Source organism: Martes martes (assembly GCF_963455335.1).
Source record: "Martes martes genome assembly, chromosome: 14".
Taxonomy (NCBI): Eukaryota; Metazoa; Chordata; class Mammalia; order Carnivora; family Mustelidae; genus Martes; species Martes martes.
In genome coordinates, this window is record NC_137902.1 from 17,079,683 (window position 1) to 17,105,742 (window position 26,060).

General features: G+C 46.1%; 1 protein-coding gene across 26 annotated transcripts in view; it reads right to left on the reverse strand.

Annotated features, from left to right (window-relative positions):
• TCF7L2 (transcription factor 7 like 2) overlaps positions 1-25,814 on the reverse strand; it is a 196,373-nt gene extending 170,559 nt beyond the window's left edge. For 13 of the 26 annotated variants that reach the window (XM_080822654.1, XM_080822656.1, XM_080822657.1 and 10 more), the window contains exons 1-4: positions 25,452-25,814; positions 25,121-25,187; positions 24,787-24,911; positions 12,613-12,681 (exon numbers count right to left, since the gene is read on the reverse strand). In XM_080822654.1, the coding sequence (XP_080678780.1) occupies positions 12,613-12,681; positions 24,787-24,911; positions 25,121-25,187; positions 25,452-25,640 (450 nt within the window). In that variant the 5' untranslated portion in view covers positions 25,641-25,814. The remainder of the gene's footprint in view (positions 1-12,612; positions 12,682-24,786; positions 24,912-25,120; positions 25,188-25,451) is intronic. The other 13 variants (XM_080822637.1, XM_080822634.1, XM_080822635.1 and 10 more) reach the window with 1 other exon arrangement.
• Between the last annotated feature and the right edge of the window lie 246 nt (positions 25,815-26,060).

Here is a 26,060-nt window from a genome sequence, read left to right on the forward strand (position 1 = left end):
AGGTCGATGAGTTTTTTTAGAATTAACGGGGAAACTCTTGGCTTCTTTGGCAATGATTAAGAAATAAAAGCCGCTGGATTATGGAAGAAAAACTAAGCAACTGAAGACTAGAAGGAGGGAAGAGGGGAGGTTTGGTTTTGATTTTAAGGATAAGAATTAAGTTCAGAGCTTTGCGAGTCCTGAAACAATTCTGAATTGAGTCTTATAGATTCCATACATCAATAAGCCCTTATCTAGAACTTGATACCATAGGGAAACTAATTTTTTTTAATTCTACAGAAAATAATTTATTTTAAGCTAAAGAGTTGATACTATCTCACTATTTCAGTAGGTCTTTTGCTATATATTTACTACCTCTTAGGATCTAATTCAAAAGGACAAAAATTCCTCTTTGTACACATTCCTTGCAAGATTTCAGCTCTGCTAGAATACCGGAAGGTAATAAGTTAATCAAGAAAGCAACCCTCCAGGGCTCTGAACAGATTTATCCCTAACACATACAGGTCATTCTACCCACAAAGTAGATTGCTTTCTTTTCCTTTAGAGTCTGTTCTCCAGAAACTCCCATAATCACTGCTTGCTCAATTCACACTGTCTATACCACAAGCTCAGGAGTATAAATCTGGTAACTGCTTTTGAGCCTAACCAGACAGAGCCCCCATAAAACCCATGGGCCACAAGAGATGTTCCTTCTTCCAAAGCAAAGATCTTCAGGTTCAAACAGTATTTCTTCTGGGCTCCAGTTTAATCGCATTACTTCCTTGTTCTGAACCGGAAGTCGACCATCAGGCAGGTCAGATTTAGGGTTCAGGGTGCCGGTGGTTTTTCGGGCAAGGGTAGATTAAATTATCCCAAAGTGGTTTTTACCTAGATTCTTCCAGTAAACTAGGTTGGAATATTCAGATTCTCAGCATTCGGTGTTGAATCATTACTGGAAAGTCTTAATTTTTTTTTTTTTAAATTATCATCCCTTTTTTTGGTTTTTCAATGGAGTTGAAAGCTGGAGAAAGCCAGGAAGGAAAATCCTAACAAATCTGTCTCTAGGAGAAAAGAATTGGCCTGGAGTAGACGCTAAATGTACACCACAAGCCCATACAATGAACTGTACCCCAATTACAGAGAAAAACTCAGGGCTGTAACCTTCATTCACATCCAGCATTCCCAATGGCTAGATTTATGGGCACTGGGGGCAAAAGTGCATAACCATGAATTTCTTGGCGGTCCACTGCCAAGTTCCTCGTGCACTCTAGTCTTTAGATTCTCCTTGCAACAAGCCAAGTCTCCAAGTCCAGTCCATTCCACAAAAGAAAAGAAAGAAAATGCCCAAGCCAAAAGGAAAAAAAAAAACCAGACAACTCATTAGGGGACTTTATCAGCACCTTCCAAAATAAAAGGAAGCTAGAGTCTTTTAAAAACATCTTTAGCAAAACCAATAACACAGAAGCCTTAATAAAATGTAAAATTGTAACTTTTCACATAAAATTGTAAAATTCCTGAGAATGTAAACTCCCAGGAATTGATCCAATGAAACTGGGATCCTAAGGCCTTTATATACCCTAATGAGTCTGAGGTGTGGGAAATACCAGCATTTAGCCCCGAAAGTTACTTCTGCAAAGTTCAATGTTTTCATTCATTTAATCAGTATATATTAACCACCTACTACATGCAAGGCTGGGTCACCACTCCTTAGCTATTTAAAAAAAAAAAAAAATTACATAGACAAAACCTTCCAAACTCTCTTCCAAATATGCATAATATTATATATTATACATTTCAGAATAATCATCCCCTTTTAATTAGTTTCTGATAGAGAATCAAATGCTCCAAGATTATCAGTTTAAATGTAGCTGCCCCTTTTCTCTCTCTCTCTTTTCAATCCTCATTAAGCAAAAATAAAGAGCATGTCCTAGGCCTCCTGTCACAGGCTCGGAAAAAGCCAGAAGGGTATCTGGAATGGAAACACAGAAGAGGAACCTCAAATTTCCTTCATGTTTTGGACTGTCAACAACACGGAGGGAAAAAACACCTCCTTCATTTCTGCTTCCTATGTTCTCCTCATTGGTTCATTTACACTGTGCCGCTCTCCTAGCAGCACTCAGTACATCGTTTTGTCATTTCTGCTCCCCCCTCCATCGACGCAGGCTCCTGAGCCCACACCCCAGCGGCCTCCCCGGGGCAGCCGGCAGCCCAGGCGCATCCCTTTCCCCCAGGTGGTCCCCCCTTTGACTAATGTTCACCAACACTCATACATCATTCCCAAATTGGTCCAAATGAATTAAACACAGCTCTGCTTAACATTACGAGATTTAAATGGATTTTCTCTCTACAGGTCTGCCCCATAATTGGGTTTATCCATCTTGTTGAAGTACAGTTTACACTTGCTAACATCACGCCAATTCAAGCTACATTTTCTGCTCCAGTGACAGGAGCAAGGCAGATTTGTCATCGGATCATAACAGGTAATTCAAACAACAATTAGTTTGATGACGGCCCGTATGTCAATGTCTGTTCCCCAGCAGCCCAGCTCACACCCGATGTTCTCTGTTCCTCAAGATGAATTGTCTTCACAATTCTTCAATTTCAATCACCAACAATGCTTCCCGAATCAACTCAGAAACTATCAACACAAGACTCTCTTCCCTATGGGGCAGCCCCACCGAAGTCCTGGTGAAAAGAATTCCCCAGTACCCCCAGGCTGGGTCACCAACACACACACACACACACACACACACACATACATCCCTTTCCCAGTCGTGGACAACTTCTGATTTCCAACCGAAGCTATTTATTTGGGTGCCTCCTCTCATCCTCAAAATTCCGGGAGGCACAAGGTTTGGGAATAAAAAGGAGTGAATTTGCTCGTGCAGGTTCATTCAACCACAAGTAGGAAAACACTTGTTTAAGTTTTTTGAAGTTGCCCGCAGGAATTAGTAACAGTTGACACAGTCTGAGAATACGATATGATCCAATGGGGGATACTACTTGTCCTTTTAAAATAAAAGCTAACATTGCTTTTAAAAACCAACTAACCTCCAAGCATTTGAAAATTAGGACACAATCATATAAATATGTTTTATGTATTTATATATATTTATTATATACTATATATTTATATTACATTTATATATATATATATAGTTTGTTATATAACATTTCAAGTTATGTATTATTATATTACATACGTATGTTAGAAAATACAGAAGAGTCCAACCATGGTTAACCATTATTTGAGTGATGCCATAGTCATTAACACAGGGTGCAAATGGATGCAGCGAGGACAGCTGAGATCAGGCAGTGAGATACCAGCGAAAAAAGGTCAAGTTAGCAAAGGGGTTGAAGGTCGATCTCAAATTACTTCACTGAGTACAAAAGATAATAATTATATACATCCTCTATATAATATAAAGGATATATATCATTTTATATACGGATATATATTTGCCCATCATGTTATAAAGGGGCTATTAAGAGGAAAATGCAAACAGCTGCCTCTAATACACAGTCACCCAACCCACTTGTGTCCTCTGCCCCCTTTCTGCCCTCAGCCTGCACTATTTAAACACACGCACACCCCCGGTTGTCCACGTGCAACGTCCTAGGTGTTTCTGCAAGGTGCTCTAGGGATGTGAAGATGAGAAAGACACAGTCTCAGAAGGGCTTCGCTTCTAGTCAAATGTTACAAGGACCACGCAGAATTTTGAAGTGACACAAGAGAAACGCAAACGGCAACCAACAGGAGTCATAAATCTTTGTTACGCAGCAAAGATAGTCCAGGTTATCAAATTTATCATGTGTGAGGTTTCTGACAGGAAGTAAAAAATATACAATGCGTGTCTGGCGTAGCCCTATTCTAAACCTGCAAACAGGGACCTCACACGGTTCTCGGCAGTGAAAAGAGCAGCTTGTATTTTTCAGGGCTCTTCTGTGCACGGTTGCTTGCCCACACGCTTTAGCTCTCGTTCCATCTCCCAACTGCCTTTTGCAAACAAGTACGACCACGATCCCCATTTTACAGGTTAGGAAACTGAGGCCTGGTGGAACTGGGACCCAAACCCAGGTTATGGGACACCAGAAGCAGGAGCTGAACCCGCCCACTTCCTCTTGTACCTGGTCCCTTTCAAACTCAGAGGTCCTACCCGCAGAGTATCGGTGGCAGGGTGCACGCTTCCGACTTGTACTAAACCTCTGGTTCTCGACGGGGGTGGCGGGGGGACTGGACTCCCAGGGGACATTTGGCAAGGTCTACAGACATTTTTAACAGGTGCCAGTGGCATGAAAACATTAGAGGCCAGGGATGGTGCTAAACACACATCCTACAACACACGGCAGTCCCCTGTGAGATGAGAACTTTCAGGCCCGAGTAATCAACAGTGCTGAAGTGGAGAGACACGGCCTGAGCCATCCCATGACATCCACCCCCACCACCAGCCTATGGCAAAGAGACGCCCATTCCCAGTGCTGGCCTCCGTCGGTGGAGAATCTGACATAACCAAGTATGGTTCCAAGATGCATCTCTTAAAAACCAGGGGTTTTATTAAGATACTTCAAAGTGTCCACAAATGTTGGATTTTAACATTTCTTTCTATAACATGTTACAGACATAAAGCTATATAGTACATGTATCTGCTTTTAAACTTTATATATATATTTTTTAATTTCAAAGTATTATTCATTAAATGTTAAGCACACTGAGAGCCACTCAAAGGTTCTGGTGGAACCTTCAGGAGTAATGGACTGCTGCCATGTCTTCTTGAAGGGTGTGCTGAGATTTCAAGGTAAATCGTTTAAAAAAAAAAATCGCAACCACTTATCTGTCCAATCAGGATTTGATATCACGCCACCAAACCAAATGCCAGAGACAAATTAAGTGCTAAGCCTGACAAGGCTGCATATGCGAGCCACAACCCACTTAGTATTTCTGTGCTTCAAGGCACCTGGGTGGTTCAGCCGGTCAAGGGTCTGAGGTCGGCTCAGGCCTCAGTTCTGGGACGGAGCCCCACGTTGGGCTCCCCATTCAGCAGGGAGTCCGCTTCTCCCTCTGCCACTCCCCCTGCCCACCCCCTGCCTCCGACTCATGCTCCCTCTCTCTAACCTTGTCTCTCTTCCTTTCAAATAAATAACCTTTAAAAAAAAAAAAAAAAGAAATTTCTGTGCTTCACTAAACATAAACAGCCTCATGATTCTCAGGAACTTTTTTAAAAGTATGATAAAGCACAACCTCTAAAACAGTTACGGAGAACCTACAGCCAGCTGACGGCTGCAGATCAGACATCTCCACTACTTGCTACGGTCCCTACGAGGCCCACACGTGGCTGATGGAGAGCTGTGTTCATCCTTTTGGGTTGTTGTAGTCCAGGACTACCAGACCCTCTCTCTGCATCCTTACCAGCTCACATACAAGCCGAGCCACGCAGGCAGGGCTGGAGGGGCCATAATGGGGCGGAGAATGAACAGATACAAATATCTCAACTCCTACAAATACAATGATACAATTAGAACACTTAGAAGTTAAAAAAAGATATAAGTAAAAGCCTTAAAGCAAGATTGTTTTCTTTTATCTGGTCAACATACTACAATTGCTATGAGCTTGAAGGAGACGGTAACTTCTTGAATGACAGACACACAGCCAAGCTGGCCTCCTTGGATTCTCACCAAGCCCTGCCTCCACCAAGCGGTGGGCCCTCAGACGAACCAATCACCTCTTTGCACCTCATTTTCATTGCCTTTCAAAAGAGACCTTAGGGGCGCCTGGGTGGTTGAGCGTCAGACTCTTGGTTTCAGCTCAGGTCATGATCTCAGGGTCGTTGTGAGATCGAGCCCCAAGTCAGGCTCCACGGTCTGGGTGGCCTGCTCAAGATTCTCCCCCGCAACCCCGCTCCTCTCCCAGCTTGTTCTCTCCACAAATAAATAAATAAATTTTTTTAACAGGGATGTCCAGTCCCCAATCCCTAAAGATCCCAATCCAGGCAGGCTGGGGCGGAGCCTGATCATGGTTTCTGCTGCTCCCCTAGGGACCGTGACGTGCAGCCTCGGTCAGAGGGGACCAGTGCCCTAGCCCAGATGTTCTCAGAGCGCTATGGCCAGATGGGGGCATCCACATTACCTGAAACCCTGTGAAAGCTGCAAATGTCTGGACCAACCCCAGACTCACAGAACTAAAATTTGGTGGGGGGGGGGGGGGGGCTATATTCTACATCTAACCAAGGTGCCCTCCAGGTGATGCTTGCTCAAGTCTGTGAAACACTGAGCTGGCCTAATGAACGGGAATCTTCAAGGAGTGAAACCTAGGATTCTGTATTTTCCAGCAGTTCCCAGCTCTGATGCCTTCGTGTACAGCCCAGAGAGCTGGTCGGTGGCCAGTGACTTGAGGAAACCCCAGGACCCTGGAGCATTATCTTCCGCAGACAGCAGTTAGCATAACGCTGTGTCGTGTATAATCTCTCTGCCGTCTGACTGCCGGGGCCTGAATCCTAATTCCTTGATCTAGGGCACAATATCTGTGGTATCCGAATTTACAAAACGGGAGATAATGATGCTAATAAGAGTAACTACATCTTTGGGTTTCCTTCTGTGTTGTTATGAAGAATCAATAAATAATTCATACGCAGCACTTAACACCAGACCCAAGGCATCGGGAGAATTCAATAAAGCGTAAGCTGCTATTATTATCAACTGTTGTTACCGCCTTTGGCCCCAAAGACCGGGCACATTATCGTCCAAGCTACTCTTGCATAAACAAAGAAACGCCTCTTCTTGAGGTTTGCGAAGTATCTGGCTCTTTTCACAGAACCATGGAGAAGCAAAGGCCTAGAGCTCATCGGAACCTCCAGGCGATCTAGTTTCTCACTCAAAACGAGAAAAAGTTATCCCAACTGAGCACTTGGCCAGCCCTCGATTTTAAGCTGGCGCTGAGCAGCCGATAAATGATCGACTGATTGATTTCAAAAGACTGTAGGGCAGCAATTCTCAAACTGAAGTAGGCTGAAAATCCAAACTCTGATTAAAAATGCAATACCCGGACCGCACCCAAAGCCTGCTCAGTCAGACCCAGGGAAACGGGGTGCTTACAAATCAGCATTGAGAACATCACTAGAATTTAAGCTCCATTGGAACAAGGGGGTTTTGTCCGTTTAATTCACTGCGAATTCTGCAGGGGCCTGGCACACGCTAGATGCACCATAAATATTTCTGAATGAATGAATGTATATTCTGAGGTATGGACTTCAATGAGACCATTAGGCTACAACTCACCACTGGAGCAAATGAATGAATCTTCTGAATAAGAGACCTGGCATCCAGAGGCTTTGTCAAACTACCCTGGTGAAATGCCATCCATGTCTCTCCCATTCTCCCAGGCACGTGCACGCGCGCACACACTTCACTCTCTGCGGGAAGCAGGCAGGAAATCTCGCAGCCAGGTGTGGCAGGGGGAGTGAAGGAAAACTGAGGCAGTGACTACACTAAGAACCACAGTTGTTTCTGGGAGTTCCCCCACTTGGCCCAGATCTGGCCCTGAACCAAGAAAGCAAATCGTCCTAAGAACTGAAAGGCCATGAAACCAACCCACGGCAAGAGGACAGGCCCAGAACACAAGAGACCATCATCAGACACGGGGATTGTCTTACTACAAACACCCTCGCCAAGTCCAAGGGTACTAACCTCTGGCCATTTTCATCACAAATGCCAAGGGTCCACCTACACAAGGAGGTGGGCTGCAACCCGCAGGATGTCTGGAATCTTAACAACTTTAAGACACGGACGAGACTAAATGTCAAGTTCGCATCAAGGAATAAGGGGCCAAGAGGGGGCCATGACACTCTGCAGTTTCTACCTTTGCCTCCTTGACTTCAGAAAGCACCCCTGGCCCTGGAGGAGGGTCCTTGGGGCCGTACTGAGTCACGGCAGGTGAGCGCTAAGACCAAGCAGAAGGGATATGCTTTGGTAAAGCTCAGATGGGAACTTGCAAAAGCCTGAGGACAAGAGGCAGAGCAACACCCACTGCAAAGTCTCTGCGGCTCAGCTGTGTAAACAAATGAAATGGTCCATTTCTTCTGGAGCCTCTCCTGGTTGTCTTTGCGCACACACACAAGCGTGTGCATGCACGCACATGCACACGCGCGCGCACACACACGGACAAACCACTTCACATCTTAAAAGAAAAACAACCATGAAAGGTCTACACAGTTTGTTTTCGCTGTGTGTGGAGTTATTTTTTCCTAAATCACATCTGACTTGGTGTTAAAACATCAACCTTTGGCCAAAATACTCTTAAAACAAAGGCTTAATTGGTTCTGAAGTAGCCCTTCTAAAAACCAAGGGAAATCTCTTCTGTGGGTCTTGACCTTGATTACAACACTGCTCTTCAGGCTGGAATAATGATGAGTACAGAGCTGTCCTCGGGGAGGCAAGAGGGAGGCCCAAACACTCATCCACCTTCTCTGGGAGGCACCTACAGTGTGCAAGTCCAGCTCTGCATTCTGCCTGCAAAACCTTCCCAGGTTAATGGAGACAGTGGGAGGAGTTCCTAGGAACTGGGGCCAAAAGCCAAGGGGCTGTGTGAAGGCGAACTGGCCTCCGACCACACCTAGCTCACTTTACCGCTCCCCTCCTCTGTATCACCCACACACCCACAACCACTCAGCCAAGGGCATTTTGGTGACGACACCTGAAATCCGGCATTCAAACCTCTCTCAAAAGATAGATGCGAAGCTAAACACTCGCTACCCCATGTCTCCCCAAGGACACTCTTGGATATGAAGAACAGAAATGGACACACATATTCCAAGGATGGGGGTGAGAATGTTACTAGGATCTTACTCATTACAGCAGAAAATTGGAGGCAATCCAAAAATCCAATAACACAGAAAGGATGTGTGCACTGTGTCATACTCCTTGTTGAATACTAATGGCAATAAAAAAAAAAAAAAAGCAAACTATTACTACATACAATCACAGGAATATAACTCAGACACAATGCCGAGTGGGGCCAGACATGAGACAATCCATTCTGTACAATCCCATTTCAATGAAACTAAAAAACAGGCACAACTAACACATGGCAATAGATAAAACTGTTCCGTGGTGAGATTTGGGAGTGGTGTGGGGCTGAGAGGGCAGCACGGAAGAGAGGGTAGGCAGATGACTGGGACAGGAGGGAAACAAGCGAGACTTCTGGGAAGTTGGAAATATTCTCTCTGGGGCCAGCAAACTATAGTCTGTAGGCCAAATCCAGCCATTGTCTGATTTTATAAATAAAGTTTTATTGGGAGAAGGCCACATCTATTCCTGTAGGTATTATTTTCAGTTGCTTCTGCACCACAATGGCAGAGTTGAGTCACTGCCATAGAGACAATATGGCCTGCAAAGCCTCAAATATTTACTATCTGGCCCTTTACAGAAAAACTGTTCCTACTCCACTCGATATATTGGTCAGGGAGATGGTTTATGCATGCTCACGGGTATAAAAGTCCATCCATCTCTCCATTAAAGACCTGTGTACTGTGCTATGCTTACATTATACTTCAATCAAACTTTTTAAAAGTCAGTAGAGCCAAATAACTATGTCTTTTTTTTTTTCTTCTTTTAAGGTCTGTTAATTGTCATTCCAGTTAGATTTGTGCTAACCGCTTAGGGAGAGTAAGGCCATTTGTGTTGCTCTTGTCTTTTCAAAGCTGAAAGGAGTTCGGAGATTGTCAAAAGTGGGGGAGATCCCCAAACGGCAACGGATACTGTGCGCAAACTTCTCCCAAGAACAGGACGTGGCCAAAGAATCACTCGGAGGTCATTCATATAAACGGTGAACTTGGCCGAGGCCTGAGACTGCAGGGGATGGGAAAGGAAAGGGGTATGGGTCTCATGTGATGCAAGGTGTCATACTACCCAAGTTTATTTTAGGATGTAGCTTAGGAGAGCAACAAGCTCAGCTCATATTGAAATACAGTATTTATTAAGGTGAAGCAGTTTTAAGTTTCCAGGGAAAGAAAATTCTGCCCCAACAATCATCGCATGCAAGCCTTATGCCGGAGAAGGACGCAAAGGGAAAACATCAGCTCTGTTCTACCCCAAAGCAGTACCATCCTCATCTCTACGCCCCACACCGCACTCAAGCTGCCACACGCATGGGGAGTAATTCTGTGTCCGAGATATCCCCTTTTCTTCCTTTGCTTCTTCTGGTTTCTGCCACTTATCCTTTGATGATCAAACTACAATTACAGCTAGATGCCATTTGGCTTGGCCTCCTCCCGGTCCAGCGGAGATTGGGGGAGAATGAACTCTGAGAGCATGCCAGTGCTGGGTCTCTAATAAAATGTCTCTCTGTTTGCCCCCATGGGCATCAAGCCTTTGCAAACAGAATCAGGAGAGAACAATACTACCTGTTCATGGAGGGATAGTAATGGTTTCAGTCCTTCAAACAATGAGGTCTGTAATTTACTCCATCTTCCTCCTGAGAAAGAGCTTCACATGGCCTGCACTGTGCCAGGTGGTTTGGAGAAAGACGACCTGCTCGGTCTAACAAGGGACGCTTCAGCAGCGGGTGTAAAGACACAACAGCTGCTCTGGTCTCGGCTGGTCTCCCAGTGACATGGCCCCAGCCAGCATTTCCACACCAAGATAGGGATCACTACGCTATTCAACCTCAACAATTCCCACACCCCGGGCAACAGGGTTTTCCAGCACTCCACTAGACGTAGCAGGCCTCAGGACACTTGTCTGTGCTTCCCTCCACTCATCAAGACTTGGGGTTTGGGCTTGCTCCCCATCCAACCAGTTTCTGGAAGCAAGGCTCACCATGCCACTAATCAAAAGGAAGAAGGGTCCACGAGGAAATGTGCCGGCAGGAACAACTGCACAGCGAGTTCAAGACATCAGGCTTGAAAACATTTGGGGTGAAGGGGTAAAAATCAAGATCGTGTTTTCCCCCTCATAGACACAGAGAGATCAGCATCATGCTGCAGATGTACACAAAATATTTTAAACATAAGTTACTGTTGCCTTGGAGTAAGTACAAAAATATTAGGGGTCCTCCAAACAAAAAAATGTCTGCAGGGTCATACTTTTCACTGGGGGAAGAATTCACAGTTTAGCTGCGGCACGTGGCTAGGTCTTATCCAGGAAGATGCAGATTTGAAACAGCAGAGCTACCAAGATGCAATGTGCTCTAGTTTGGTGAGACCACACATACACACACACACACACACACACACACACACACACACACACACATATTAACTGCCAGGGATGACTACAAGATAAAGTGTCATGGAACAACAGAAATTCAACCAACTGACATCAACTTCCAAGAAGAGAAGACCTAGAGCCAGACTCCAACATCATAGCAACAGGTTTCAAAAGCCTCTCTTCAAAGGGTTAAACCAGAACACTCAAGAAGTTTCGGTACCATGAGTTACACCATGTGTAACATCCATCCTGGCAAAGCCAGGCAAGGCAGACGGACAAAAATTATATTAGTCTGCTCTCCCTCCACTACTGCATTCTGTTGGCATCAGTTCAGCTCCGAGTCTATATTAGTCCGTGATTTGTTTAGCCTTTGGATTTAAGAGAATGGAAGTACTACGTGAGCAGGAAACAGGACACTCATCAGAAGCTGGGATCTGTCACCTCTCCCTTCCAGCACTTTTAATGACATATATCAACAGGTCCAAGAGAAATCAACATTTCAGGACGATCAGGTCAAAAGCAATATTCTTAGCACCACTTAACACGATTTGGGTCCACCGGAAACAACTCTCTGGCTGTCACAACCTCCTCTCCCTCTCCACCCCCTCCCTTGCCCAGTTCTTCCAGTTCACAGTTGGCCACCTCATCTCACACGCAATTGAAGAGTCTTCCCTAAGCCAAAAACAAGAGCCAAGCTGGGGTGTGTGTGCCCATTACTCCTGACCAAGAAACCTAACAAAAACCACCACAGGCTCCTCTTTCTTTCCATAATCTTTAAATCACTTTGGAAGCATCTCTGCTCGTTTCTTTGCTTCCCACCTCCCCCACTGAATCAACCACCACCAGCACCATCATCACTATCACCACCAACATCATCACCGCCATCAACATCACCACCATCATCATCACCGCCATTGTCATCACCACCATCATCATCACCACCATTCCCATCACCACCATCCCCATCACCACCATCACCACCATCATCACTACCATCATTGTCATCACTACCAATATCACCACCATCATCACCACCATCATATCATCCCCATCACCACCATCATCACCATCATCCCCATCACCACCATCATCATCACCATCATCCCCATCACCACCATCCCCATCACTACCATCCCCATCACTACCATCATCATCACCACCATCATCATCACCACCATCACCCCCATCATCACCATCATCACCACCATCATCACCATCACCACCATCATCACCATCACCACCATCATCATCATCATCCCCATCACCACCATCATCATCCCCATCACCAACCACCATCATCCCCATGACCACCATCATCCCCATGACCACCATCATCATCATCATCATCTAGATTGGGGGAAGGGGCAGAGAATAAAAGACACAAGAGACCTACATATTGACAATTCAAGCTTCAGGATCTCTTGCATTTCCTACCTGAATTGCAATCTGGTGTTCAATCGTTTTGTACGCAGAGTAATGTGTGCTCCCGGACTGAAAATGGAGCTGTAGAAAGAAACCAAATCAAAGCGTTCTGCTTATGTCACAAACTACAAGAAAACATCTTAAGCAGTTTATGAATAGCAGACAAACCTTCCTAGATTGAACTGCAGCCTTGGCATTCAATCAAGATCTGTGTATTTTTATTTGTTGCTATGGATAAGATGATCACAATAATCTAAGGTAAAGTTTAAAAAAAAAAAAGCACCTATTCAATAAGCAAAAGGGAGGGGGAGGGGGCCAGGAGTGAGAATCAATGACATGAAAAGGAAAGACGGATGCCCATTAAAACATAAAGGACGCCAGTGTGCTGAGCAGGATGCTGCAGAAAAATTAACTGTGTGCTGCAAAAAGTCATCAGAATTGCGACACGTAGGCAAGAGGAAAGGTTGTGAGAAAGGATTATGAGCAGCCACGAGACTACAACAGGTACAAGCTCCCCACCGTTCTAACCACTGGACTCTTGCTCCTAAACACAGTTCTATTTTGGGGAAAACAAATGTGGCAGGCAGAATTCAGGGGTCACCAGAAGCCTTAATACATTCTCTTGCAATGACTAAGCTATCAGCCCCAGAACACCTCGATAGCCTGCACTCTAGGAATCCACACTTCCCTAAAGAGGGAGCCAGCCAGGGCCAAAGAGCCACCGAGTGTTCTAAGGACCACCCAGTCGGTGGCCCCTGGGTGAATGCTGGTCCCTGGCTCCCTCAGACTCTGCACAACGAGGTGATGTCCCTCCTGGGCCTTTCGCCTTGCAACCCTACAGACTCTTTCTCCAAGAAGTGAGGCGTCCCCAAACAGGACAGAATGCTGAGCTTCCCCACCAAGTTCTCCTTTCACCCCAAAATACTCATTGACCCTGGGATCCTATGGATAGGCAAAACAAACACCATCTGCTGGTTTATCTTAAAAACAATACAACATCACTAAAGGATCTCAACGGTATCTGAAAATGCATTTCAATCTGCGATATAGGAACAAATGAGGAGGAATTAGACGGCCCTGGGAAATCGCTGCCCATTCCTCTCATGGCAATGGGCATCAGTGAGATTCCAAACCACTGCTACTCCTACTGCTGTTCCTGCTCCGGTCCGGAACACTTCTCTGCCAGAACACTCCTCTCTTATCACAACAAAGTGTAACCTAGCTTGCAAGGGGGCTTCAGATCCGACCATTTTCTATCTTGGTCCTTGCATGAAAAATCATTCAGTCCACACAGGTTTTGGAAAAAAAAAAAAAAAAAAAAAAAGGACAAAAATGAAAGAAAAAAATAAAAAACAAGGAAATTCACAGAACTTTTGAACCAACTCAAAATAAACAGAACACAGAAGTGATCAAATTTAAAAAGTCTACATTTTTATTGCTCATGGGAAAGGCTCTAAGTCCCCACTTTGGCATACAGTGGGCTCTGAGATCATTTTATCTATTCCAGATAAACAGTCAAAACACTGTCTACATATGAGTCCGTCTGCCCCCAAAACATATTAATCAAGGTTGAAAGGGGGCACGATACAGATGAGGCCAAAAAATATTTTTTTTCTCTTACCTGTCAAAGCGCAGTGATTGAGCCACACTCCCCAAAACAACACAAGATGCACCCAGAGCGAGTGGAAATAATGCCCCCTCCAGCACCTCCCCAACACACTCAGAAACAGGTCACCCAAGTGAATCGCAGAAAAAGAAAGATGAAATTGCATGCTTTGCCCCCCTGCCCTTTCTGTGAAAACTGCCGGTCAGGAAACAGTGATTGTGCTAATTTGTGTGACAATTCCCCATCATCTTAAAACAACTTTTGTGCTAGGGACAGGTTCCTCTGCGAGTTTGGAATTCTTGGCTGGAGAGCGGCTCTTGGGGAGGAGGGGTGGGGTTCTCCTTCTAAGTCAAGAGGCAACAGTAACAACGTGTCCCCCCCTTTTCAGCAGGGTTTTATTCTCCTCTTTTCCAACTGCCTGATTCAGAGCTTAATGGAAACTTGTCCAAGCTTTTCTTCCCACAAACCCTGCAGAGCCCCTAGGCAATCTGTACTCAGGGTAACCACAGGAATCTCAGATTGTCAATTAAAATTGAATGGACACCTGATAACTCAGGATATGTCGTGGAAACAAAATTTCATATAATCACAGTCTTATGAATAAATTAATGAAACTGTGGCTAATCCAAATTCAATTTTCACTTGTCCAGTTCCATTCTTAATCCTCGCGTCCAATCACCACCCGGACAACACAATCCCAGAGAGAATGCTGCAATTAAAAGAGTAAAAATGCCACTGCGAGGTCCTTAGGAATCTAGCTGGACAAAGTTAATTTAACACACACACACACACACACACACCATCCTAACACCCCCAAGTAATGTGACTTCCCTGCTCAGGTGTCCAGCCGCACAGAACCACCTGGACCAGCTCAGAAATACACACAGCACAACCTCCAATCAGATCTTTGCTTCCAGCCAGTAATCACTGTCTCGGGACCCACCTGGAGCTAAACCTCCCCGAGCTACAGCGACAAAGACTTAGAATTTTCTTGTTTCTCCTTTGGGTTTCCATCCCCTCTTTTCCCAAATACTAGTTTCTTAAGCAAAGACTTTCTAAGGCTTTTTGCTTCTCCGTAAAACACAAAGATGCCTTGTTCGTTATAGTCTAGCTTTTTAAGACAAAGACAAAATACAAGAACCCAGAAAAACTTGGCACTCGGGACTAGAACAAGAATTTATTTCTCTCTCTGTAAAAAACCTCTAAGGAAGGCAAGGACAAGAGATGGCGGCCTTTCCCCCCTCCCTTCCCCCCCGAAGATGAGGGCAGGGAGGTGGAGAGATCCAGCACAAGGCTCACCTGAGTTCAAGAACCAGGCTGCCACAGGCCCCCACCCCTGGGGCCACCCTGCCCCTGGTCACCTGCAGCAGCCCGAGTCACTTCCTTCCGTCACTTCCTCCACCAGCAAGCGTAGCTGTTACACCATGGACATGCACCATGTCCCCATCATGGTGACTCCCTGGGGCATCCTGGGCGCCACCAAATGAGAACTCCAGGGCCCTTTCCAGTTAATTCCTTCCCGTGAAACTTCCAACAAAATAAACCTTCCCTTCCTGTGTGCTTGTCTACAATGGCCAAGCCCACCCACCCACCCGAACACCCCCAGATGATCTGGCCCTCACTTGTCCAGAGGAAGAACCACGAAGATGGGGTGATGCTTGGCACAGGCTTGCACAATTCCCGAGCAATTAAAAAACCAACAATTGACAATTAACTCCTTCCCATATTATTACCATATCTTGACGTCTCTTGTTTTATTTCTAATCACTACTACTGGCTCTTAATTTGATGTTTCAGATACAAGACATCAGAGATATCCAGAGATGAGAGAAAAAGGAAAACTACTTCCACAACCACAGAGGGCTCCCCCACAAAGGGGACTAAATAGAAAGTAATTGAAACGCTGTGCTGGTTTTTCCAACACTAAGTGAACTTCCAGTGCGATAAAGACTAATTTTTTAGACCTATTCATTCCAATCAATTGAGAAGAGGCGGAGCCTATGCTTTATTTTCGGTTTTATGAATCACCTGGCTTTCTTTCTTATTTCAAGAAAAAAAAAATCCAGATTCATTCCCCTTTTAAAAGGTTTTGGCCTGGAGGATTTGGGGTCCACTTTTACCCTGTAGCTCCCACCAGGAGCCGCCTGATGTTTAATTCCCACATCATTACCCTAAAAGACAGCATACGTTTGCTGCTGTTCATACATCTAAGAGTCTTTCTTAGGTCATCGGTCATTGTTCAGGACCCAGACAGCACCCCTTGTCTTATGCGGCAAACCTCTTCCATTTAATGGGAAATAAACTTCAGACCAATTCAGACCAAGACCAGGACTCTGGATTACTGACTGCCCTTCCCAAAAGTGCCAAGGGGGCCTCTAACTTCCACAAGGAAAGCAAAACCAGCACTGACTGGTAGGTATACCGGCTTAAACATTCCTCCCCAGAGCTCGACACTGAACGTTTGTACCATCCTAAAACAACAACTTAACAAAGGCATCCCCTTTTCACTTCCTGGCATTCTCCTTCAGAAATTCTGCTGCAACAAAATGCATGCCTTTAGACACAGGAACAATCTCTCCTACTGTCTCCATGTTCCATCCAAGGTCTATTTACCCTCATTAATTTTTCTTTTCTTTTCCTCAACCTGAAACCATCAGCTATGAGTCAGAGAATGATCATTAACTTTTACAGCTTCCATACACATCCACCTACTCACATTTGGGGAAAGAAGACTTGCAACATTGCCTGAGACCAAAATCCTCCACGAAAGAAAAGGAGGGAAAAAAATGACTTCAAGAAAGTTATAGATGTAGGTCTATGGGGGGACGGAGGTGGGGGGCGGGGGTGGCTACATCCATTGTTTTTATGCTCGGTGTTGCAATCTGATGCAAAGAAAAAAAAAAAAAGAAAAGTTGAACTTGGTTAAGGTGATAGGCATTTCTGGGCTGATTTTTGAAGAAAAACCAGAAGATTTTCTTTAAACATCAAAACATAATTAAAGTTCTTAAACAGGGGGAAGGAAGTGAATCAAGTTTCCTGCTCTTGTACGAAATGCATTTCTAGCATATAAAAACACGTGGGCTAAGGTGCTGAGACATGTTCCTAACACAGCATTTTTCATTAAAAGTTGCTACATTAACACTCTTAAAATGATGCCCTATCATTACTCCACTTAGCAGTCACAGCTCTGCAACTCATAACGAATTAATTTGCATTAATGTGGGTTTCATGTGTCCTTCCCTGGGTTTGCCATTGTGACTCGGGCTTAATAAAACTGACAAGACAGTAACATCATGCCTTTTATTTCACTTTCCAAAACAAACCAACCCACCCGAAGACCCACACAAATCCTCCCAATTTTTTAAGCATTTTGCTAATATATTTAGTACATCGTAATTGGCCCAGCACGCAGGGCCCTAGTTATCTTCTCAGTAAATATTTATAGCATCATTCTTTCCCATTCATTCTGCATTTTCTGGGAGAATCTCACCATAGCCTACATCTGCAATTCATTGACTTTACAATTTACCACATGTTGGGATGGGAGAGGTCCTAGCTCCATTTGAATCACTACACAAATATGCAAGTGATTTATCGGTTTCAAACTGAAGGCTGCAAGAGAAGGGACTCCACTTTTCCTGAACATTACTTCTTCTGGCAGACCATGAACAATTACAGTTCGTACTAATTAAGCTCTGTAAATGTGCTGTGCCCTCCTAATGCCTACCAGGCCTCAAATTTATTTTCATGATGCCAAACTTTAGCAAGCAATTTTAACTCCTTCAGAGCTGATCCCCACTAATAACAGCCCTTAGCCCTGCCCACCCCTATAAACAGAACTGTTTGGGGCTACTTCACGACAAAAAAAAAGAAAGAAAGAAAAAGATAAAATATAACAGGCTGAATGACCAGCCCGAAATCAGATGTGCCTAAGGAAGAAAAACCTATCCTGGGAAAACTGAAGAACACGACGGCTGATAACCCGTTCATGGATCCCACTGCCCCATCTTTGTAATGAGCTGTTAAGGGATTCATAGCTGTCCCTGAGGGCTAGTAAGTTTCTGCATTCCATTGATTAGAAAATAAAACCTTTCAGCCTCAGTCTTTAAGTTTGGGTTGGATGGAGGAAAGGATCCGGCCAGAAATGACAGAGCCATCAGCCCCCCTCAACACTTAGCCACGCACCTCGCCATCCCACTCCCCCTTTTTCCATGTGGTCCCTTTGTAACACACACACCGGAACAGCCCACTTTTTAAAAAATAAATTAAAATCGGCAGGATGATTGGCCTTCTGTCTCTCTTCGGGGTCTCCACCACAGACGCCCCAAGCCCAGGCCCTCACACAAATAACTGATAGGAAACATATCTGTTGCTGGATAGAGCACTTTAGGTGAGGAGTGGAGCAAAGCAATCGTTTTTTAACAGCAGCGCCCCCCCCCCACCACCACCATGGTATTCCCACCTCTCCTAAGAAACTTCCAGTCCCCAATTTCAATCAAGCCACTCCCCAAAGCCCAAATTTCTGTCCCATCTTCTTCTATTTTTTTCCTAATCAAGCATTTATGCTGCCTCCCTGGCTACTTTTCTGTGGCCCCCCACCACCACCACCACCAAAATAACAGTGTACTTTTCCCAAATGAGTGGCCTTGCCATCCCCCAATGAATTCTGGAACTTTTTTTTTCCTCATCCGTTAAATTCCTTTAATCAACTCTCCTCACCCACCTAACTTTTTTTTTTAAATACTTTTTTTTTTTTTTTTAAACTACTGCACTATGCAACGTGTGTTTCTGCCCTTCCAGCTCAGTGGAACATCATATAAATTAAAGAGAAGGTTCTCGTATAGGGTTTCTTTAAGTATTCTGGGAAATATGCACAATATAGGCAACACAGTCCAAAAAGAAAAAAAGAAGAAGAAGAAGAAGAAGAAGAAAGAAAGAAAGGGAAAGAAAGGAAAGGAAAGAAAAAAAAAAGAAAAAGAAGAAGCCAGAAGATAAGGAGAAAGATGCAAACAGCTAGAGCAACTTTGCTTTTGAAAAAGGCATTTGTGCAAAGCCCCCACTGAATTTCCATCCCTGAAAGTGCTCTTTATAAATGTGTATAACAATAGCCTAGAGGAAAAGTACAAGTCAGCTGCCAAAGGAGAGGGTGTCTGTCTCAGTAAGCTCGATTGTAGAGGTGGGGGTCACGGAAGGGGGAGGGTGGCTTTTGAGATGGGCTCCCCCCCCCACACTCCAACCGCCATCTCATTGCTTATAATTAGTGAGAGAAATTTGAGCTACTGCCAATGTCTGCGGACCTTGAATATTATAAGGCCAACGTGGCGTCAAATATCTTAACATTCATAAGTGTTATGGGCGGTAAATAAAGCCTGTGGATTTATGACCCGGTGGCGCTTGCCAGCAAAGGACTAGGGCACATTTCTTTCAGCAGACCTGTCGAGGTGCAAGTTTGCCTTTGGTTGTAAAATTAACCATTTCCTTCACAAATGTGCTCAATTATAAGTCAGAGTTGAAGATTTACTTACACAGTTGCCAATATTCACTCCAGAAGAAACTCAGATGCCCACGCTCCACACCCCTTCAAAAAGAAAAGCCTCCAAGAATCTGATTCACCCCTCCCTTCAAAACTTCTGAAATGTGTCACCTTAGAACAGTTATAAATGTGGTTAAAGATGCTATCTAATTCCACATTCCAAGACTAAAAAGCTTACACCTACTTCCTTGGAAAGTGCTTATTTATTTGGCAATGCCATGGTTTAAAAAAAACAAAAAACAAAAAACAAAACAAAAAAGGAGTAAATCACTCCTTGCCTGCAGCCTCTTCCCTTCCCCCAATATAATGTCATCTACTTCCTGTGCAGGAGAGAGCCTCTGCTAAATCCAGGTTGTCTCATACTTAACTGCCAATAAACCAACTTCCACATAACTTCCAGACAGCTGGGGAAAAGGTCCTCGGAGTTTTAGTCATGGTCCAGAAACACGCGTCCACACAAAAATTTGCAGCTGTCCTTTCTCTACAGTGCATTTTTAATGTGATTTGGGGGCCCCTGTTGGGAAACATCTGACAAAATGTAAAATCCTCTTAGATACCTTCTCGTTTACCCACTGTGCGTGTGTAAGAGAAGTTGCACCCGGGCTTCTCAACCAAGGAAAATCTGGGCACTTTCTGCAGGCACACAGGCACCTCGTGGGATGTGAGGAGGCATTCAAAACCTGCAAAGGCTTCTACTGTAATCTTTGAAAGCACAGCCTCTGGTGCAACTATTAAAATGCTAGTTTTCTAAAGCAAATATTTTTTTAATGGCGCGCAGAACTGCAGTTATCCTGGGCTGCTAACAGAAAAGCATTCTGGATCTGCCAGCCCCCGGAAACCTTCCTGTAACTTTTTCACAGCTTGCTAAGAAACAGAAAGCTGACTAGCTTCCAGCAGTGACTCTAAATGAAATCCGTATCAGTAAAATTAAAATCAAGGTGGAAAACTCCTAGCCAGAACCAGGATTGTTTGCCTCCAAATCTTTTCTCAATCAGATAGGGGGCATCAGTAAAAGCTACTTCCCTTAAGCAGTCCAAAGTTTCCAAAAACACTGCTTCCCAATAAGCACTTCGGGCCCCCAGCTGCCTAATAGCTCGTTTGGGGGGTTCAGAAAGCGTTAATTTCAACAAACTGCAAAGCGCTGGCATACTAAATTTATAATCATTAAAATATGACTTATTGGGTGCATGTTGAGCCCATAATCCATACTGCAGACATTAAACCCCAACCTATAAAGATTAGCACAGAATTAATGCTGTTGCGTTGAGATTGGAATCTAAACATGTTCGCCATAAATATTTCTGAAGGAGATGAAAAACAATTAGCATAAATACCAAAGAAGCGCGAGAACACCTGTTCTTTTTCAGGGCGATAAGCATTTTATTGTTCTCTATTTAAAATGTAATGACCTGTGTAATTACAGTAATATTACATTGTTATGTAGGGGCTTGGAATGTCACACTTTGAAAAGTGTTGTCAAAACAATCAGGGGCGAAGGTGGGGGGTGAGAGGACAACCAGGGAAGGACCACCATTAACCCTTCACACTCTCGAGGTCTAAATCTTTTGTATTAGAAAGGATTATGTTGTTTGAGTGAGAGGAAAAAACATCCATTTTTCACAAGCCAGAAAGAGAAGATATTTGCCCCGCTTAATAAAACCCCAATGAATAGGCCCCTCTTGGTTTCTTTTAAATGCTGGATTCCTAGTTCAAAAATGAATTCAAGATGCTGCTTACTTATTTGTTCAACCTAGTAGCCAACAGCTCAGTTTAAAAAAACCAACTAACTTTGGGCTGTAAGAAGATGCGAGCGCTCTGATAATCAAGTCTTAAAAAGAAATCTCAGACCTAAGCAGAATCCCCACCACCCTGCTCCTACTTCTCGTTTGGCAAGGGGGGGAGGGGGGGGAGAAACGTGAAACTTACTTTTTCCTATCACCTTCAATATGGTAACAACACTCTTATCTTTAATATACAAATGTTACCACAGTTCTAATATTTGCTCTTCTATCACTTACCATCTACTTAACCAGACCTCTCTCCTTAATGCAGTTTTGTATTCGAATCTGTCTTTTTAAAAGCCCTTCCTATTACTGTATCAAAGACTAAATTAATATTATGCAGAAGGCTTTGTCGTTTTAAAATAAAATTATTACTATCGAGCTTTATGGCGTCTTCGGCAATTAAAGCATTATTCTTGAGATAATGTTTTATTCATCATAGCTGATTTAACGATACTCCTTAATTCTTTACATTCTTAAACAGAAAAGCAGAAATCAGGGATCCAAAGAGTTTGCTTTTTTAAAGGACGCAGCTGCTTACAGGTACACTAACAAGGAACAGAAGCCGCAGCAAAAACACCACCACCAAGGAGGGTCGGGAAAAGGAAGCATCCAGCTAGCTGGTCTTTACACCTTGCCCTCGAAAACCCACTCTGTGAAGCACTAAGAATTTCAGGGGAGCATTAAAAGACCCCTATCTTGCCTACAGATGCCCTCGGCAGCGGTTATCAAATCTGAAATTGCAAGCTGGCCCTCTGATCGAAGACGTCAGAAGTGACACGCAACAGCCTCTCGTCCCCATTTCTATTGCTCTGCTTACTGGCCTAAATAAATAACTTTAATTTTGGAGCACAGGCTCTAACCCAGGTAACCGAGAGGAAGGAGGAAGGGGCAGCACACACAAAGATGTCTGTTGGTGTTTGACATGCAAATCTCAAAACTGCCTACTGAGTTCAGAAATGTCCTCTCATACTCCATCTGATGTCAGAGCACAAGGCCACCCGCTACGTCCACAATTAAAATAGCTGGAGCGGTCTATTCCTATAATGCCCACAAAGGGGACCGAAGGGTTGGGAGCCTTCCTTTTCGCACCAGGAAATCATTTACTTGCCTTTAACCATTTTCCTGTTTCCTAATTACAGCACAACACAACTGTGGGGCAAGATCGCCAGCAGTCAGACTGGGAGTTTGAAAAGAGTCAAGAAAGGCCAAGAAGCCCGCCATCAAAGCTCAATATTCAGATGGCCTTTCGGATGGCTAAGTGGATTTTTAAATAATACCGGAGAGGAATCCATCGAAGGGGGAGGGGAGGAGAGTAAGAAATTCTCAGGGTTACTTTGGAATGTGGCTTGGTCGGGTTGGTCACTACACAAACCCTCTCGGATTCTGAGCCGAATGCTCCCGGTTTAAGATGCCCACGAGCTCCCAAGAAAAATACAACGTAACCGGTCTGTGCTTCCCCTACAGCTGCAACCCCACAGCCCGGCCCCCGCAGCCTGGCGGAGCTGGCCCCGCAGGAGGAGGTCGGGCTGAAACGCTCTACCAGCTTCCCAAGCATGCAGAAGCCTGGGTACAGGGTGCGAGGGAGGGGGGGATAATTATTTCTCTTTCCTGGCCATAAAAAATGACTGGTCTGGCATGCCCTTGCCCTTTTTGCCAGGGCCCAAAAAACAAGTAAAACCTGATAGTTAATATTTTAATGCTTAGAAACACTTGTAGATCGGATCGCCTCCCGACCGGCCAGCCCTCGGCCATTAGAACCGAATCCACGGCTGCTGAACACTGAGTACATTATTTCAAATTGCTATCTCGAGTTACCGAAAAAGAAAAATCAAAAGTAGTGTGTGTAAATAAGGAGTAAGGGGACCAAACCAGAAAAGGTGCAAAATGACAATCCCGGGAAACCCGGCACAAACGTCCAAAGGCTGTCTCTACAGATTGGCGATCCAGGCTTTTAACAAGAAGGTGGGATTGGGGTGGGGGGTGGAGGGAGGGGTTCAGGGCAAGGGCAGGGGGCAGAGGCCGGCCGGAGAAGGGGATGAGCCGTATTAATACAAATGTCAGGGGTGGGCGCGGAACGCACGCTGCGGGAAGCACCCACGAAGCCGGCACCCGGTGCCGCCCTGGGGCCCCCAAAGTTGGGTGCCCGGCGAGAAGCAGCCCACTCCCTTGAAGGAGAGGCGCCCTTGGCCTCCCTCACCTTCTACACACCCTTGGGCCGGCAAACCCTGGTCTCTGATCCCCTCACCCAGGGCCCACTGAGGGCCTTCTCGGAAGCTGGCGAACGCAGACCGGGCTATGAGCCCCAAGGCACCAAAATCCCCTAGAAATACATCGAATCCGCCCAGAAGAGGCCATCCCGGCTGTACACAAACCAAGAACCCGGTCACAGGGGCCTCCCGACTCCGCGCGGCCCGGGAGAGCCCGCAGCCAGCGCGCCCCGCAGCCGAGCCCGCCTCTGCGCCCAGGGCGCTCGCGGCCCTGCGGGGTTGCCAAAGAAAAGCCAGCCCAGAGCCCCCAAGTTTGCAGTGGGACCAGTCTGGGAAGCGTGACCTTCCAGAGGAAAGGGGGAGGGGGGCTGAGAGCCAGCGATCGCCACTAGAAAGCTAAATAAATAACCAGCCGAAAGAGAAAGCCGAGGCGCTTCTCCAGGGCCCCGGGCTCCGCGCGCTAGCTACTTCTCCAGTCCAACGCCTGCAGGAAAATCCACTCTCTATCCCGCGCGTCGGACGCAGCCCAGTCACTCGGGCCCCGGCAGCGGCAGCCAAGGGGTTAACCGGGGAAAACCCAAGACGCCACAGAAGAGGGAAGGAAGAGAGAGGGAGAGAGAGCGAGCGAAAAGAAAGAGCCACACAGTCGTCTTCCCAGGGTGAAACAAACAACACCACCACAGGGGGAGGGGGAAAATCAGAGCGCAAAAAAAAAAAAAAAAAAAAAAAAAAGTTCTTCTCTTTCCCCCCCAGCCCAACAAAGCCCTGCTTGGAAAGAAAGGTCTCCCCAACATCACGAGGCAGCAAACTGAAAGCAAGAACATGGCGAAGTGCAAACAAATCCAGTCCACAAAAGGCAGAAAAGTTTGGAGAGTTTCGGGCTGCCTGGGCCGCGAGCGGGGGAGGGGAGGCGGGGAGGGGAGGAGGCGGGGAGGGGGAGGCGGGGAGGGAGGGAGCGAGGGAGGGGAGGGGAGGAGAGGGAGGGGGCAGGGCAGGGGCCGCATGCGGGGCCGGGCGGGCGGGCAGCGGGCGGGGGCCGGGCGAGGAGGCACTTACGGTTCGGGCGGTGGGCGAGAGCGATCCGTTGGGGAGGTAGGGGCTCGTCAGGTCGGGGATCATGATGAAGGGGTAGCCGGGATACGGTGGCCCCTTAAAGAGCCCTCCATCTTGCCTCTTGGCCGCTAACATGGCGGGGCGGCGAGGGGACGGCGGCGGCCGCGCCGAGCGGGAGAGAGCGAGGAGAAACTTTTTAGAAAGTGCCCCAAGTAGCCGGGCGCCCCGGCAGGGCCGGCACGCGGCCGGGCCGAGCGGGGCGCGGGGCCGGGGCGCGCGGGGCTGCGGGCCCGGGGGGCGGCTCCGGGCGGTTGCGGGGCGCGCGGGGCGTACTCACCTTCTTCCAAACTTTCCCGGGATTTATCTCGGAAACTTTCGGAGCGAGGCGGAGGCCGTCTTTCCGCCTTCCCGGAGGGGTGGAGGTGGGGAGGGCGAGGGGCAAACGCCACGCAGAGGGGGGAGAAGGGGGAGAAAAAGGATCAGCGGGGTGGAGGGGTTTTGGGGGGGGAGAGAAAACAGGGTTACAAGTTTCTGCAATGGTGGCACCGCGCGCACGCCGCCCGCCCGGCCCCGCGGCGCCCCCGGCCCCGATTCCTCCCCTCTCGGCACCGTTTGCCAAGCCCAGGAAATAGACTCAAGACCCCACCAGCCCGAGGGGCTTTTCCTACCTCGGAATCGGAGGAGCTGTTTTGATTTGTTTCTGATTCATTGACTAGAGACGATTTGACATCAGCTAAATCCCTCTCTGCCGAGGAGTTTTCGGAGCTCTTCTCCTCCTGCTCGCCCTCGTCTTTGAAGGAAATCAGTTCGTCGTTGGCGCCTAGGTCATCTCCTCCACCGCCGTTCAGCTGCGGCATTTTTTTCACCCACCAGCAGCAATTTTGGAAGAAAAATGAAGGAGGAAGAAAAGCAAAAAAAAAAAAAAAAAAAAAAAACCCCAAAAAGTTTTGCCCCCCCCCAAAAATGTTACAAGAAAAAGACGAGTCCAAGGTGAACTTTTTTTTCTGCTTTGGGGTCTTTTTCTCCTGGGGAGGGGAAAGAGGGAGAAGGGGAGGGGAAAGGGGGGGAGATCTTCTGCACGCGTGAGTTTGGGTTTCTTTTTTCTCTCGTTCCCAGGGATCCGATCAATGTGCAAAAAAATAATAAATAAAAAAGGGGGGTAAAAAAAAAAACACACCAACAACAACAAGAAGTCAGATATAAAGAGCAAAGGGGGGGGAAGCCGAAGATACAGGAGGAGCTCGTGCCGCTCGGATTTGAGTGAGTTGAAGTTAGAC